This window comes from Wyeomyia smithii, chromosome 1 (assembly GCF_029784165.1).
Source record: "Wyeomyia smithii strain HCP4-BCI-WySm-NY-G18 chromosome 1, ASM2978416v1, whole genome shotgun sequence".
Taxonomy (NCBI): Eukaryota; Metazoa; Arthropoda; class Insecta; order Diptera; family Culicidae; genus Wyeomyia; species Wyeomyia smithii.
The window spans coordinates 51,431,263-51,449,348 of NC_073694.1; the positions used below are offsets into that span (position 1 = coordinate 51,431,263).

Here is an 18,086-nt window from a genome sequence, read left to right on the forward strand (position 1 = left end):
AAATTTCTACATGCTGGTGTGTCTTTGGCACTCGTGCGAACAAAGCAACAACAACAACAACTTTAGTGTCGGCTGTGCTGGGGAAGTGGATGGATTTCATAATTGCGGGCACGCGATTGGTTAAATTATTATCAAAATGGTTATGAATTTAAACCACTTACTATGCAAAAATGTTTCAGGAATTGATTTCATAAACTAGAGAAATTTTGTCTCTATCCAACGACACATCAATGACTAAAATCCGTTCAGTGGTAACAAAGTTGTAAGCATTTGAAATCTTTCATTCTGCCGTTTCACTCTATTTTCGATTTTTCGGAATGGCACCCTACTAAAGTAATACGTAGTTTACGTCAAAAAATTGCCCCATTTTCAGAACAAATACAACTAACAATGAATATTTCTCTAGTTTTCGACATTTCTGTCCCTTTGATAAATCCACCGTACCGTAATATCGTAGTTTTTGGAACTTACCTGTTCGCAGCGCAGCCAAAATATTACCACATTACGATAGCGCAGGGGACCGCCCAAATTACTGCCACCTTCCTGGCTACGTTGCTCATCAAGTAAACGACTCAACGGTTTCTTGTCATGCCGGAGCACTTCCAGGGCCCTGAAATTGAAAAAAAAAATCATAAAAAATCATATATTCAGATTCAGACCAAGACATTTATTAGGTAAAGCTATAGGAATAAAACTGTGTTTCGGAAGAGAAGTTAAGTGGGAAATTGAAACAATCTATCACATTTGTTTTGATAAGAATATTTTTATTACTATTCAGTAATGTTATCAAATGTTGACGACAAATGTTCATCACATTTCGGTAATTCATCCTAGCGCGTCCAGTGGACCCGGAGGAATGGCTTTGATGAGAGCAGAAACCGCTGTAGGATCCGTCAGATCAATTAGACTGGTCTGGATTGGCAGATTCAATGCATGTGGCAGAGTGATTAAAGTTGGAGCCAGCAGTTTAAGCAGCGGATCAAGAATTTTTAGTCCACGAACGGTCTGTAGTACCGTTCCTACGAGAGAACCTACGACGGGTGATAGTGTAGCCGCTAGTACCAATTCTCCAGCTCCGGCTCCTGGTGGGAAGCATTCATTCACGAACCGAGCTGCCAGAGTGCAATTGTCGGGGCATTCTCGTAGCAGACGCTCATAGCATTGTCCCGCTCGTTGCTTGAAGCTCGTTTCTTCCACATTATACCCACCGCATTGCACGTAGAATCGATCCAAATTCGGACCACGTTCAGCATCGTAAATTCCCTGACGAACCAAAATGCAACGCATTAGGCAGCGCGCTTTGGGTGCTACTTCGAATTTACTTAACGCATAGACGATCGCTTCTCGTTCGGTAATTTGCAAAAATCGGGCGCACTGTCGCACCGTATCGGTCAATATGAGGCCCGGCATTGGTGCCAGCTGCGGTGTTTGCACCAGATTACCGAACTCATTCCGGTAGCATTCCCAGTAGGCATTCGCTCGACAGCAAATTTGGTTCTCCGCAAATCGGGCTATCTTACTATCCATACAGGCGACCGTACGATTTAGGTACTCTTTGTCCTCGCAGTTCGGCTTGAAGTGACGACTGTACGGGATGTACAGCAATCTAGAGGTCGTACTATTCCAGGACCGTAGTACCACCTGTTCGCAAAGTGGTTCACAGTCACCTTCCGCCGTGGCGGGCACTTGCAGGTACTGCTTGCATTCCTGCTGCGCCTGGTTGAAGCTCTTCAGGGCGGTTTTATGACTCGGAGATTTCGCGAAAGTCACCACCCACAACAGACAGCCCAGCAAAAAACACCTCAGGTGATACATTTTGAGCCACTGCCGGGAATCGAGTGTCTAAGTGGTGGCACTGGTTGCAGTTTTTATTGCTAGGCAAAAAAAAAAAGGTTTTCGGAAAAGACACGTGCCAAAGATAGACTCCGATTATCGTAAAGGGCCTTTCGGAAATTGCCCGAAAACAATACCTAATTCTAATTATCGCTGGGCTACGTGTCACTCCAACTGGTGTTTTGGCCTATACATATTCCTTACATAACTTGGAAGCGTGTATTCAATTCTCACTTGTATATTATTCAAAACAGCTCTTATATCAAACATACAGTAGCAATACATTGATCAAGGGTGCAACTTTCTACCCTAGCATAAAATTCCAACTGGTTCAGCGGAAAATTGCGACCGACAGCATGGTCTATAGCGCCACTTCAATTGGTAAGTGAACACAGGACCACTTGCCATCTTTTTTTTAACTGTCATATATTGTGCTGCACGAACTGAACGTTACCACACAAAAGTTAATGCGTGACTGCTAATTCAATACACAGTACGTAAAAAACAGACAAAAACTGTTAATGAAGGACCGACTCTCTTCGATTTCGATTTAATTTTTTCACATAAACTGAGTTTCTCTCATGAAATTTTGGTCTCCGAAATTTTTTTGGATTCCAAATGGCTCAAAATTGCCTGAAACGTTGAGATCTGGTGTTATCTGGAAAATATTTCTTTTTTTGAAGTAGAATACTTCTCTCAGGAAGTTCGGCTACATAGGGATGTAAAATGAAAATCTAAAACCGAAAAAAGTGAAAAATATGTCCAATTTCAAATGCTAATAAATCGGTTAGTATTCCTCCGTTCTTGCAGCAATAGATTGGAAAATCAGCTGGTGACAATTTACAGGTAATTACTTCTTAATTTAACGATATGAAATTAGATGAGAATGCCTGTCAAACCGCTATAAGCCAAATCATTTCATTTTTAGATGCCTAAAATTTACAAAAATTCACGGTGTATATTAAAAAAGACACTAAGCTTTTAACAATGGTATAATAGAATAGGTATTTATGTTGAAAAATTGTGTTTGTTTTTAATGAACTGTGCGAACACTTCCCAAAGCTGGCCAAAATACCCCCGTTACCCTACTACCCGCGCTTTTCTTCATTAATCGGAAAAGTGAAACTTTACACGTTGTCCTCGCACTATGAAGCGCGTGTTTAAAAAGTTTGAGCTTAAAAATAGCCTGAGGCTTTTTCTCGGGAAGACGAAACTTTGAGCACAAACGTTTGCGGTAAAAAATGGACTTTTTTCAGATGGTGATGAAAAAAAACTAAGACAGATAATTAAGATGGATAAATTTCCCATTAATGGTAATTATATTATCCCGTTTGCAAAAAAATCTACGCCCTAGGGAGCGGCCTTCCGGCAGTTAACCGGAACATTCGCCATGACGGACGAAAACATGCGTGTAGGCATCTTTTTAAGCTTTTTTTTCTACGTTTTTGCCTTTCTCCTAGAAAGGTATAGCAATCACTTGCAAAACCGAAAGTATAAAAGTGCTCCAAAGGGCCGAATGGTATATATCACTCGACTCAGCTCGACGAGCTGAGCATTTTCTGTATGTATGTGTGTGTGTATGTGCAGATTTTTACTCTCACTCACTTTTCTCAGACATGGCTGGACCGATTTTCATAAAATCACTGTCAAATGAAAGGACTAGTTGCCCCATAATACCCTATTGATTTGTTTTGCAATCGGACCATTACTTTGCCTAATATGTTCAAAAATGTTAAATCCAGCTATGAAAAGGAACATATTCCGAAGACTACTTGGACTCACTCACTTTTCTCAGAGATGGCTGACCCGATTTCCACAAAATTAGTGTCAATTAATAAAATAAGCTGCCTCATGACACTCTTTTGAACTTTACTGTAAGCGAACTGTAACTTCGTTTGTAATGCACCGAAATGAGAAAATCACGAAACTTCATTATCTCAGAAACTACACAGCCGATTTGATCAATGTTATTATCAGATGGGCGGGCTAGTTAAGGGTTAACTGATGAATTATGATTGAAACGTGGTTCAAAGTTTTGCTGCTCTATACGTTCCTATTTCATTTGATTATAATCGAACTTAAGTAACCGTTATGTATTAAATTGTTAATAAAACAACGAATGTCTATTATCTCAAAGATTACATGACTTATTTAAACATAACTAGTGTCATACGAACGAGTAATCTCTTAAACTTAAATAACAAACTTCATAACAATTTTATATGTGGCTCAAACGTTATGGAAAGAAAAGAAATTCAAAGACTATTTAAAACTATACCTGCTTTGATCGATATATGAGGCCTCAATATAATTTAAATGTGGTATCGTATTATTTGAACGTTCCAAATTCATTGATTCCTTGCGATGTGTTTAAAGTCTGCAAATGCACGATGAATCGGCCATAGGATTTGATCAAAGTCAAATATCAAATCATTTGAAATGATTGGTTTTATCGAAATGACAACATCCTCGACGTTTGGCTTCTGTACATCGCCTTAATTCTGAATATTTATTTATATTTGGTGGTATTCGGTCATTTTCAGCAGATTTTCTGGCATCAATCTAACACCGGAAATACCCATATTGGGAGGAATGTAGTTATTTTGGTTGTTTTCCAGAAACTAAAAGTGGTCGTCTTTAAATTCAAAATGGTGTCCAGGGTCAATATGGTTTCTATGCATCATCTCGATTACGGAAATATCCGTATTGAGTATTATTCGGTCATTTTCGACTGTTTCCTAGAAGTTACCATTTAACAATTCAAAATGGTGCCTGAGGTCAATTGTTAGCTCATTGCATCATTCTGGTTCCAGAGATACTCATATTGGATGGTATTTGGTTATTTTAGGCTGTTTTTCACAAACCGGAAGTCGCCATCTTGGATTTCAAAAAGGTATTTAAGATAATTTCTGGCCTCTGAGCGTCATTCTGATCGAAGAAACACCCATATTGGGTGTTATTCGATCATTTTCGGCTGTTTCCCAGGAACCGGAAATCGCCAACCTAGAATCCAAAATGGGATCTGTGGTTGATTTCAACTGCTGTGTATCATTCTAGATCCGGAGATATGTGAGGAGGATCCTGGTACGGTATAAAAATTCCTGGCTTATGCGCCAGACGACAAAGTCATCTGCCACGAACTACGGATAACATTTGCCCAGCTAACAGTTTCTACCCTACTCACAGGATCCACCCCCAGGTTGCCAATTCCCAAACGCTCCCTATGTCGCTGTAAATTCAAATCAATATATCCCAAATTTATACTGTTGTTTCTCTGGCCAATTGTAAATTATAAATATCTAGGTTGAAGTGTGGATCGAGAAACCATTTATTGAAAGTTTAGACAATTAGCGCATCTCCGCTATCCGAAAAATAAGTTAAACCATATTCCAAAATTCATTGGTTTTAAAAAAATTTTAGTTATTTTCATTCTCTTTAAACATAAAACAAGTACAATTTCCTACCGCTCTCTCCTCTTTTCCTCTGTCTCTAAACCCAGAAATAATATGTGTGACGTCACTTTCTTCTTTCCCTCTGTCTTGTGAGTCGACCTAATTCATCCGTAACGTTTCTTCCCCTACTAATTTACAATGTTTGTCCCTACTATCTCGGTGGTGTATTCGTGCGGGGGTTCGTGTTTGGTTCGTTCGTACTTACAGGTTGTCAGCCGTCGTCGATATCTGTGGGTGGGGGTCGATTCGGGAGATGTTCTGTCGGCTATCGTTTTCGCTGCGGATGGCTCGTGGCTGTGAGCAATCTTCCAGATCGCCGAGGGAGAAACTACCCGAAGGAATGTGCTCGGGTTGCAACGTTGGCGTAAGCCAACGATCGTGTGATCGCCGACAGGGGGGATGTAGGTGTGTGACCGCTGTGCAATGCTTGTGGGGGTGGTCGCCGGGAAATAATTCCGTATTGAATCTCGGGTCGTTGGGTGAAGTGACGGACCGTTCAACGGTCAAGCAACCATTGCTTTCCCATTCAGGTGGTGGATGGTGATCGGCTGGTTAATAGCTGTAGCGGGGTATCGTACGGGGGCCTCCCGATTTACGGGCACGTGAGTCGGGGCGAGTTTCTCCGGCGTTGGGAAATCTTTCTCTTTCAGACCTTCTCGCGGGTGAAGCAATCACGTGTAGCGGGTTTTGCAGCCAACGCACTTCGAATGTACCTATAGTGGTACTCAACCACGAGGCGATAGATACACTCAGGGAAATCGCCTGATGCCTCCTCGCTACGAGGTTTTGTTACCTTCTAATTTTACAGCTTTCTGTCGGGCTATATTTTGCTGCAGAACATAGCACGTGCGGTCCCAACGGATGGGCCCTATGCGGCCACTGTGGAAAAATTTCACCAATTAGAACCCCGAATAATCCACCTTTTCTCACCGTTATTTACCTGTTTTTTTTTTTCTGCGAGCAACTATTTCTATTTTTCCGACTCACTTTCCTAATTTTCTAGTTTTCTTACTGAAACTTCAAACAAACAACTATACTATAACATTTTACTTGTTTTATATATTATATTTACTTTGCATTTACGAATGCCTGAATCGCGACTCACGATTTTTATCTGTCACGTCGATTCGAATAACTTTAACTCCAACGAATGGATTCTGGAAAATAAATGCTTACTCAACATATCAATTGTGTTTCAACTATCACTCTAACGTTACTTTTCTTTAAATGATTTTTTTTTCACCACTAGTATTTTTCTGTCTTTTAACAACTTTTCAGCTCGGCGGTCTTAAAAGGAAAGATCGATGGATCTATCCGACTGGCCAAGAAGCCGTTTTTAGTACAACTTGTTTCTGATATTCGCTAAGGGTATCCGGTTTATTTCTTGATGATTAGCCTCAATAAAATTATCTTGCAAACAATCTCATTGTTTTTCTTTGGTCGCAGCGGTTTTCCCTCTTCCTATTGACCCACAAACTTCAAATAATTAGCACATCTCATATTTAAGATTCGAGCACTTGCAATGATCCCCAAATTGCCTATCTTTTGGGCGAATATATTTGAATGATTACGTTTATATATGAAATGGGATGTAATCCCGTTTCAGATACTCATGTTAGACGGAAATCGGCCATTTTTGGCTGTTTTTCAGCAACCAGAAGTTGCCATCCTACAATTCATAATGGTGTCTGAGGTCAAGTTTTAGTTTCTTGCAACATGCTGGCTCCGAAGATACTCATATTGGGTGGTATTTGGTCACTTTGGGCAGTTTTGCAGAAACCGAAAGTCGTCATTTTGGACTTTAAAATTGCCTGTGAAATCAAGTTCTGTCATCTGGGCGTAATTCTGGTTCCGAAAACATTCGTATTGAATGGTATTTGGTCATTTTCGGCTATTTGCCAGACACCGGAAGTCACCATCTTAAAATTCAAGATTGTGTCTGTGACCAACTTTTAGCTTCTGTTCATCCTTCTGGTTCCGGAGATACTCATATTTAATGGGAATCGTCCATTTCAGGCTGTTTTCCAGAAACCGGAAGTCTCACAATTCAAAATGTTATCTGAAGTCGATTTGAGACTCCAGTGCATCATTACGATTCCTAAAATACCCTCATTGGGTGGTATTTGGTTATTTTCAGCTTTTTTCCAGAAACCGGAAGTTGCCATCTTACAATCCAAAATGTTGCCTGAGGTCGATTATGGAACATATTTGTTACCACTAAAAACATTCACCTGCCAAATATGGTTCCATTTAGTTGATTAGCTCTCGAGATGTGCAGAAATTTGTGTTTCATTTGTATGGAACCCCCCCCCCCTTCCAGAAAAGAGAGGGGTGTCGCACCACTATGGACATATTTGTTACCCCTTAAAACATCCACATGACAAATGCGGTTTCATTTGCTTGGTTTGTTTTTGCAGAAATTTATGTTTCATTTATATGAGATACCTCCCTTCCAGGAGCGAGTGCGGTTTCGCTGACACATGCATTGCGGATCTTGATTGTATGTTTCCCTGCAGAAACACATACAAGCGTGTAGCCGTCATATATTTTGTTATTTTTTGGTTATTACTCGTTGTGTTTAATGCGCGGTCACAAGACACAATAAGGAAAAAATGTTACTCAAAAGTAACAAAATCTTTTCCATTTGTTTTGGGAGTCTTTTCACGCCATGCGCCAAGACCCTTACCCATAGGCGTAGCCAGAGGGGGGCAGTTGTTGACATTGATGCAGAATTTTGTTTTCAATAACTCTAATAGCACAAAACGACATCTTTAGCTTATAGAAACATCTGTGTAAAGTATGAGCCAGATAAAAAATAATTGATTGAAATGCTTGCCCTATGTTGCGTGGAATTGCACAGTTTTTTCAGTTGATCCACCAAGGATATTGTAGCGGCAGAAGTACCGGGCAAATCCGCCTGCAGCAACTAGCTTGGAGTATTGGAACCGAGCTGTGACAATTCCTTAGCTTGATTTTCTTGTAACCTCACTGGAAACACGGTTCGATAAAGATAGTGCACCTGCCTACGCGTTGTCCTTGCTGCATCCCGCTAACGTAATACGCATGTTGTTGGAAGAGTTCAAGCCTAAAACCGAAAGTTTCGTATTTTTTTATGCAGTTGACAATTTTGTTGGAGAGGTGGAAGTTTGGTATTAACATTGCAGCAGCATGAGAGCAGACCGTTAGAACTTGGAAGAGTTGGATCTTATAGACCTGCTAGCTAAAGCCCGTTTTTTCTTCCCTGCGACTGAGAAAGCAGTTAAAATTGCACTTACTCTACCATGGAAACATGTACGATTGAACGCTCGTTCAGCACATTACGTGGGGTGAAAACCTGGCTGAGGTCAACAATATTTGAACAGCGGTTGAGTGCTCTCTGCTTGCTGAGTGTTCATCGGCAGATGGTCAACAACAATCGTGAAAAGACACATGAACCGCTTCCGGAACGTTTGACGTTTGATGCCCGAAGATTTTATTGAGAATCTTGACTGTGTCTTCAATCTTCCCGTCCTTAGGAAGCTTTGACAGGATGTAGTTGAGATAGCGGCTGGGCGAATGGGTTCCAGCTTCCGGGAAAGTAAACGTACCTTCACCGCATTATTCAGCTGGCCTGCATTGTTCTCGAAGAGGTCATGTTAGCGGTTAAACAACAACGTCCGGACGTAACTCCGTTTTCTTCGTCGAAGACAAACTAGATGATGTTCGAAGAGAGGGACTCCAAAATCTGCTCCGGGGTTTGATACTGACGCTCCTGCTGCTGGACCGCTATCCGTTGTAAAGTTTGGGCCATCTTGTGAATCATATCTTGAATTCCCGGTTGCGGCTGCTGATCAACTCTATCTTCTGCCATGTTCGTGGATTCTTGAGATCCTCGTCGCCAAAATAATATGTTCAAAGGTTTAAATGAACTTAAGAGTTTTTAGTAAGGAACATCTTTTTATACACGATGTTAGACAAAGAATAATCCAATTTTCCACTCTGATGTCAAGGACAACTTTTCACTGGTTGCCTTGATGTAACAATCACTGAAGACTAGTATTTATTTCTATTTTTCAAAGCATCACGAGTTGCTTTTAACATCAGTTATGTCGCTTTTTACGCGGGGGATACGTGCCGCATAAAAAACGCGTAAATTCCGGAATCCGCGTAAAAAAACCGCGTAAATTCCGGAATCCACGTAAAAAAGCCGCGTATAAAGCGACCTTAGTGAACCATTTTTTACTTCTAAAATTTTGAAGAGTTTGCCCCCTCCTATTTGAAACTCTGGCTACTCCCATGCCCTTACCTCCGGCTGTTGAGTCTCACATTTCAACGTATCTCAGACACAAACCAGAGCTGGTCAGCCAATCTGCCGAACATCCAATTCGTCTGAAAAGGAGGTGAGGGCGACTAAAACTGGTCCTAAATTCCGAAGGATGGGAATTTCTCTTAGTGCGTCCTTATCAGCATTAATTTTATTCACCTCAAAACCAAGACTCTCATCGCTCAAATCCAATAATACTTCGAGACATCAGTTAACAAATTGTTTAAGAAAGAAAGTTGTTTCAAACTATTCGAAAAACCTTTCCCTTTGAGACATCAAATTATTCTATGTTCGCGGAAGCAAACACAAATACACCTGTTGGGACGGGGAGACTCTGTCATTTTTGTTTAAATGTCTTAAGAAGTAGAAGTTGAACTCATTTCGATCATTCAATCATTTTCGTTGTTACTGGATTGGTTAATTCTGTATGAGCTTAAAGCAGTGGTTACCAACCTTCTTGGCTTCGCGGCCTCTTTTGCTCCACACAAAGAGCTTCGCGGACCCCTTTGCGAAGCACAGAGAGCTTCGCGGCCCTTCAAAAAAATCGCATATACAAGTTAAGCTGCGTTTGTCATTCTTATATCGTCCTGCAAGTCTAATTTGTGTTATGTCATGGTCCTAATACACAAAAGAATTGAAATCCGCGTTCACAGAGGAATCTAGAAAGAAATCTTAATTACCTGTCAACAAATCAAATTTACCAAAAAAAAGCCTCGCGGCCCCCTTGCCAGCAGCGGACCCCCTGACCGTTGACCCCCTGGGAACCGCTGACTTAGAGAAAATAAGCTTTATTTTCTTTTGGAACGCTTTTCTACCTTGCATACTCATAAATTAAACATGTAATTTTGGAGAAAGTCGTTATATTCAGCAGCATTTTTATATTTTATATTTATTTTTATATTTTATTTATGGTCTTTTCTGGATTTAAAATGTATTCTTGCAATTCTGGGATAACCTTTTATTTTATTTTATTTTTTAGAAGCATTTTTCGGTGGTTCTGAGCTTAATTTCGGATCATTTTTTATTGAAGCCTTTTTTTAGGAGCGTGTTCGTTAGTTTTGAGTTTATTTTGAAATCAGTTTCATTTCAATTTCAAATTAGTTCTAAAATTAACCTTTAAAAAAACCTAAAACCTTTAAAAGCGTTTTTAAGCAATTTTAAGAATTAATTTGTAATCTTTTTTCAATTTTGGTCTCTTCTGTGATTTCTAGTTTATAGACTGTTCCGGAAATTATATTTACATTTATGACTAACCGCCATTATTCAGTAAACTATGGCTGCGTCCTGTTGCTTGTAATCAAACGACTGCGTCCTGTCGTTTACTTTCAAAGGATGGACCTACAGACTCGTCGGAACCAACAGCAGTTAAAATTAGGCTCCAAACAGGCTGAATCTGTAAAACCGAGAGCTTTATAACAAACTTCTGAACCAAGAAATGAGAGTGTGTTATTTTGAATTACGAAACATACATAAAATTAGACTATAAAACTCTACCAGGACCGCAATTTTATACCACACCGACGGGAACGGATGTCCCCAATTCAGTGAGAGCCATTGACATGCAAAACTTCATTCACTGTCGACTTTTGGATGTTACTGTGACATGTTGATAATTTTTATTTTATTTCTATGTAACTTTGTGTCGTTTTTAAGTACAAGTTAAATCAACTTTTCCAGTTTTTGTTACATTTTTTTGCAAAAAAAACATTACTCCGTTTTTTCTGCATCATTTTTATATGTTTTCTGTGTCAGTTTTGTTCTGATTTTTGTACAATATTCGAGCCCCGTTTGTATCATTGTTGTGCTACTTTCTGCATCTTTTTAGCAATAAATTAAATGTTGTGCTATTTTTGAAAAATTTTCGTGGCATTGATTACTTAAAAACGCTTCCAGAGGGCATGCCCAAATTGAGCTCAGAATCATCGTAAAACGTTTCTAAAGTCCAGAAAAGGTTATGGTAGAAAATGATCCATTCTTAAGCATACTCGCCGAAAAAGGTTTCTTTAGACCGAAAAAGACCTGCTCAGAATTATTGAAAAACGATCAGAGGAGGTTAAACCAGAAAATGATCCCAAATCAATTTCGAAATCACCAATTTTGAATACCAGAGAAGTCCAAAGTCGAAAATGATTCTAAATTATAAACTGTTCCGAAAACTATAAATACACTTTCAATTTTTAATTGAATAAAATATTTACGAGTTTGTATTTAAAATTGCATTTTCAAGTATGCTTAATAATAATGTTTCTTCTCAATTTTAATTCAATTTGATTATTTTTGATAGGGCACGTGAGTTCTCTAACTGTCGGCCAATCTTTCTTCAATTTTGGCTTGCAACCACTAAAATATGGCATGAAAATAATTTGAACCTGACAGAATGGCACTTAAGTTACCGAAAATTCTAAAAACGACATAAAAGCGTACAACAGCTGTACTGCCGCCCATAGCAAGTCCGTCCCATTTGCGTTTTCGTGTTGATGAGAAAACAGCAATTAAAAATCGTAACGCTTTGAGAGAAATATTGCACTCTTATGCTGTTTTAAACAAGACCATCGACAGAAATTATTACTGTAATGTCAATTAAATACTTTAGCATTAAAACCCTTTCATTAACACCAAAATTCGATTAAATTATGTTGCAAACCATAAGCTGGGACCCATATCCGATTACTTTTTCGATACCTAGCCAGAATGATAGCAAACCAGTCCCATAGCCACCTACGACTGGTGATGAAAAGCAAACTACTGCAAAGCGATTCCGTAGATAGCTTGCATTTGAAACAAATCAGCTGCTGGACAAGGTGGTTGCGTGCTTCCATAGAATCATTAAACGATTTTGTAGTGAGAAATGTATTACAATATGGTTGTATAATTTGCCCGCTTGTTTCTTCATCTAACACTATGATTGAATTCTCAATCAGTGCAGGTGGAGGAACTTGTTCTAAAATTTTTCGAAAGCGGTCAATATGTGACGGCGGCGGACAGCTTCCACGCATGAGGCAGGAACACCAATATAACAAAGACCCTTCTATTAAAAAGCTAAAAAAAGTTAAAAAGCTAAGAAGCGTGCTGAAGTATTCGGTATGACTGTTGACACGTTGTTCAAAAAATAAACCACCGTTTCTTAATTGTTATCCACGGCCCAACGTGGATAAAATACGAGGGTAGTATTATTTTATATTGATTGGATGCTCTAACTAACAGTACAGTGACATACCTAACGGCGATGGCAGAAATAATGTTCATTCAAAAAAAATAGATGAAAGAAACTTAGCATTGATAAATTTTTGTAGTTTTACTTTTAAAATTATACAAAGACATTACCAATCAACTGTCAAACAATAAGGTTTAAATTTTTATCCCATCCTCAAATACACTCATTTGTAATTAGCTTTGTTCTCTCGTGATTACCTTTAACAAGATATCGGCACAACAACTCACGATTCCCAGCAGATTCTAGAAATCAGGTTTCTCTAAACCTGAAGACCATGAACTATGTTAGATATAACATGTATCATAATAAATTTTTGACTGTGGGACTGATGATTGTGATGATTTGTTCTATGGGACCGACTTGCGATCATTTTTGCTATGGGACAAACCGACTTGCTATTTTTTTCATAGTTCCTCAGAACAAAGTATTCAAAATTATGTGTTCTATCGAAAGTAGATGTAAAAAGGTGATGATTCCACCAATAAAGTCAAAATTGATAAAAATGCAATTGGGACGGACTTGCCATGAGGGGCAGTGTAGAAATGGCACAAAAATAAAGAAAAAGCTAACCACCTAGGAATGACACAAATGTATTAAAAGATCAAAAATTGAGCAAATCGTCACCAGATGAAGATAATAATACAAATAAAACACAGATCGACTTGAACTGTCCTACAGTACGGTCGCATTTTACCAACAGCTCGAGGCTAAGTCTTAGACTACCGAGAGATATTGAAATTTTGTTTTTCGCTTTCAACAGGCAATCTTCTTGAAAAACTACCTGTTGAAACGCAAAGTAATAAATTTGTTTTTAACGTTAACGAGTGTTTAGTGAGTAAATTTGGTTTGAGATATTTCTACTTAAATTCTATAGTGAAGTGAAAGTGTAGTGCAGTTTTCCAGTTATGCCTGGAAAAAATAAAAAAGCTCGCTTTGATGCGGCTTCAAGGAAACGTGAGGCATCTCCTCCAAGTGACACTGAAATTTCGACTAACAGGTATGATATTCTTTCTTCCGTTGGGGATCAAGAAATTCAAATTTCTCATACTGAGCATAAAGCCGTTATGAAGAAGATTAAAGTTCCACCTATTGTGGTATTTGTAGCAAGTTTTAAAGCATTTCGATCAGAGCTTTCATCGTTTCTGTCGGATGTGAAAGTTAATTTTCAAATTGGCCGCCAAGGCGAAATTCGTATTTTGGCCGAATCTCTTGATGGCCATAAAGATCTTTTACAGTATTTGACTGAAAAGATGTATAAATTTTATTCTTTTGATGCCAAAAACGAGAGACCGTTTAAGGCTGTTTTGAAAGGTCTTTCAAATGACCAAACTATTGAGGAAATCAAAGATTGTTTGTCGGAATCACTTGGTTTTGCCCCCAACCAAGTAATTTTGATGAAACGAAAGGCAAATGCCAAAATTAATCAAACTGGAATACACCAGGAAAATTACTTAGTACATTTTGATCGTACCAAAGTAAATAATTTGAAATGTTTGGAAAAAGCACGTGTTTTATTTAACGTGGGAATAAAGTGGGAAAATTTCAAGAGACATGGAGAAATACGTAATCTTACTCAATGTCGGAATTGTCAAGCCTATGGTCATGGAACTCGAAACTGCCATATGGCAGCAAAATGTATGATTTGTGGTGACACTGGTCACACGAAAGATATCTGCCCCGTGAAAGAGACCACTGATAGTTTCAAATGTGTAAATTGTGGGGGAAATCACAAATCTAATTTCTTTAATTGTCCCGTAAGGTCAAAAATTATTGCTTTCAGACAACGTAGGAATTCTAAGCAACCTGTTGTCAATGTGGGTATACAAAAGACTTTCAATACTGTTCAGGCATCACCAGCACTTTCATTAGCAGGTGTGCCTGTAGGTAGTAATTTAAATTCAGCTAGCAAATTTCAGGCAAAAAATCCTGTTCAGGCAACACCAGGCTGTTCATATGCCAGTGTCCCTACAGGTAATATTTCAAATTCAAACAGTAACAAACCATTCGTGTTTGGTGCTGAAAAGTCAGTCAGTATTGATTTAGGTAGTCCAACTCCAGAAAAGATTGAATACCTACAACAATCCATGCTGCAGCTAATGTCCGTTTTGTTGAACTGTAACTCGATGTACGAAGCTGTTCAAGAAGGTATAAAATTTACAACTAATATTGTTATGAAATTGAAATTCAGCAATGATTTTAAATAGTGCTGTAAATTTTCTAAATTGGAATGCTCGCTCTTTAAAAGCGAAAGAAGATGATTTTTTCAATTTTTTAACAGTCCACGATGTGCATATTGCAGTTGTGACTGAAACGCTTTTAAAGTCAAATATTAAACTAAAACAGAACCCAAATTACATGGTTCATAGGTTTGATAGAATTGATGTTGCCGGTGGTGGAGTTGCAATAGTTATCCACCGTCGAATAAAACATCGTGTTTTACCCCATCTTGAAACCAAAGTTATCGAGAGTTTGGGAATTGAAATTGAAACAAGTATTGGCATTTTATTTATAGCCGCAGTGTATTTGCCTTTTCAATGCACTGGTGAGCGAAAAAATTATTTCAAGGGAGATTTGCAAAAACTCACAAGAAATAAATCAGAATTTTTAATCATCGGTGATTTTAATGCGAAACATCGATCTTGGAATAATGCTCAAAGCAATTCCAATGGAAAAATATTGTTTAATGATTGCTCGGCTGGATTTTATTCAGTTTTATTTCCAAATGGTCCTACATGTTATTCTTCTATTAGGAATCCATCTACAATTGATTTGGTACTAACAAATCAAAGTCATTCATGCAGTGATTTATAAACTCATGCTGACTTTGATTCTGATCATCTTCCCATAACATTTTCTATTTCCCATGAAACTATTTTAAATCCCACTAGATCTGTGTTAAATTATCACAAGACTAATTGGGATAGATATCGTTCTACGATCGAAGAAAATTTGAATGATGATATTATTTTACAAAATAGTGCTGACATTGACAGAGCATTAGATAATTTTAGCAGCTTAATACTTAATGCCCGGAATTTATCAGTTCCTAAGGCTCGAGTAAAATTCAATGCACCAATTATTGACAGTGAACTTTAACTTCTTATACGTTTGAAGAACATACGGAGACGTCAATACCGAAGATCTCGTGATCCTGCTTTGAAAATTATTTTTCAAGAATTACAAAAGGAAATTAAACATAGATTCACTCTCTTGCGAAACGAGAATTTCATAAAAGAAGTTGAACAACTAAAACCTTATTCAAAACCTTCCTGGAAGCTTTCGAAGGTTCTTAAGAAACCTTCGAAGCCAATTCCAGTCCTTAAAGATGGTGATTGCAATTTTCTAACGAATGAACAAAAATCTCAAAAACTTGCTCAGCAGTTTGAGAGTGTTCATAACTCCAATTTGAACGTAGTAAGTTCTATTGAAAATGAAGTAAACCAAAAATATGATCAAATCACCACCCAAGAATTTCTTTCTGAAGAGGTATTGGAAACAAACTTGAATAAGGTGCGAACTATTCTCGAAAAATTCAAAAACATGAAAGCACCAGGAGATGATGGGATTTTCTTTATCCTCATCAAAAGACTTCCCGAAAACTCTTTAAATTTCTTGGTAAAATTTTTTAACAGATGCTTTGCACTAGCACATTTTCCTACGAAATGGAAAAATGCCAAAGTCACTCCAATTTTAAAACCCGAAAAGAATCCAGCTGAGGCATCAAGTTATCGACCAATTAGTTTACTTTCCTCTATTAGCAAACTTTTTGAAAGAATAATTCTCAATAGAATGATAACACACATTAATGAAAACTCAATTTTTGCAAATGAGCAGTTTGGTTTTCGCCATGGGCATTCCAATACTTATCAGTTACTTAGAGTAACAAATATGATTCGAACTAATAAATCTGAAGGCTATTCGACTGGAGCAGCTCTACTAGATATAGAAAAGGCATTCGACAGTGTTTGGCATAAAGGCTTAATAGCTAAAATGTCAAATTTCAGTTTTCCGCTTTACCTTACAAAAATGATACAAAGTTATTTAACTGACCGCACTCTTCAGGTTAACTATCTAAATGGTAAATCTAATAGATTGCCTGTTAGAGCTGGTGTGCCTCAAGGGAGTATCTTGGGCCCAATCTTATATAACATTTTTACTTCTGATCTTCCTAATTTACCATCAGGTTGTGAGAAATCTCTGTTTTGTGACGATACAAGCATTTCCGCAAAAGGAAAAAGCCTTCGTGTTATATGCAGTCGGCTACAAAAAAGTTTAGATATATTTTCTTCATACTTGCAGAAATGGAAGATTTCTCCTAATGCTTCTAAAACACAGTTAATTATTTTTCCTCATAAGCCAAGAGTTTCATTTCTCAAACCCAACCATAACCACGTTATTAAGATGAACGGTGTGGTCTTAAATTGGTCTGATCGAGTTAAATACTTAGGGCTAATTTATGATAAGAATTTTACTTTCAAGGAGCACATTGAAAATATCCAGTCAAAGTGCAATAAGTATATCAAATGTTTATATCCTCTTATCAACAGGAATTCTAGACTTTGTCTCAAGAATAAACTGTTAATTTACCAACAAATTTTTAGGCCAGCAATGTTATATGCAGTTCCCATCTGGACAAGTTGTTGTGCAACCAGGAAGAAGGCACTTGAAAGGATTCAGAATAAACTTTTGAAAATTATTTTGAAGCGTCCTCCCTGGTTTAGCACGAACGAGCTACATAGGCTCACTAATGTAGAAACATTAGAAAATAAGTCAAGCCAAGTTATCAACAAATTCCGACAAAAATCGTTGCAATCCTCAATTGCAACGATTAGCTTACTTTATAGTCACTAAGATAGCTATAAGTTTATTTTAAGTTTTGTTTTATTCCTTGTTTTTTTTCCTTGACAAGTAGGTTTAAGAGCCAGTTCGCGGAGACCGCAACTAGGTCTTGTTTCGAGGTTCTCCGATTGGACTGAAACTTGCAGGGTTTGTTTATCTATATAATAGAATAATGTTTTGCATAATGTCAGATTTTTTAAAAAGGGGTAAGTGGGGTAAAAAAGCACGTCAAAAATTGATTTCCAAAAATTACTAAAAATGTAAAATTGTTATAACTTTGTGTAAACTGAATCAATTGTCATGAAAATTGGCATGTTTATCCTACTCTATAAACGCAACAAAATGAGGGTTATTGGAAGTTGCTATCGAGAATACATGATGAGATATTCGCATTTTTCTAAAAAAATAAGGTGATTTTCACAGCAGTTTTTCTCTTGCCAACAGA

The 18,086-nt window shown here is 37.9% G+C and overlaps 1 protein-coding gene across 1 annotated transcript in view; it reads right to left on the reverse strand.

The window, feature by feature from the left end:
- The window catches only part of LOC129718155 (tRNA dimethylallyltransferase), a 397,419-nt gene that overhangs the window by 20,754 nt on the left and 358,579 nt on the right, over window positions 1-18,086 (reverse strand). The window contains exon 4 of the mRNA XM_055668610.1: window positions 472-610. Coding sequence (XP_055524585.1) covers window positions 472-610 — 139 coding nt within the window. The remainder of the gene's footprint in view (window positions 1-471; window positions 611-18,086) is intronic.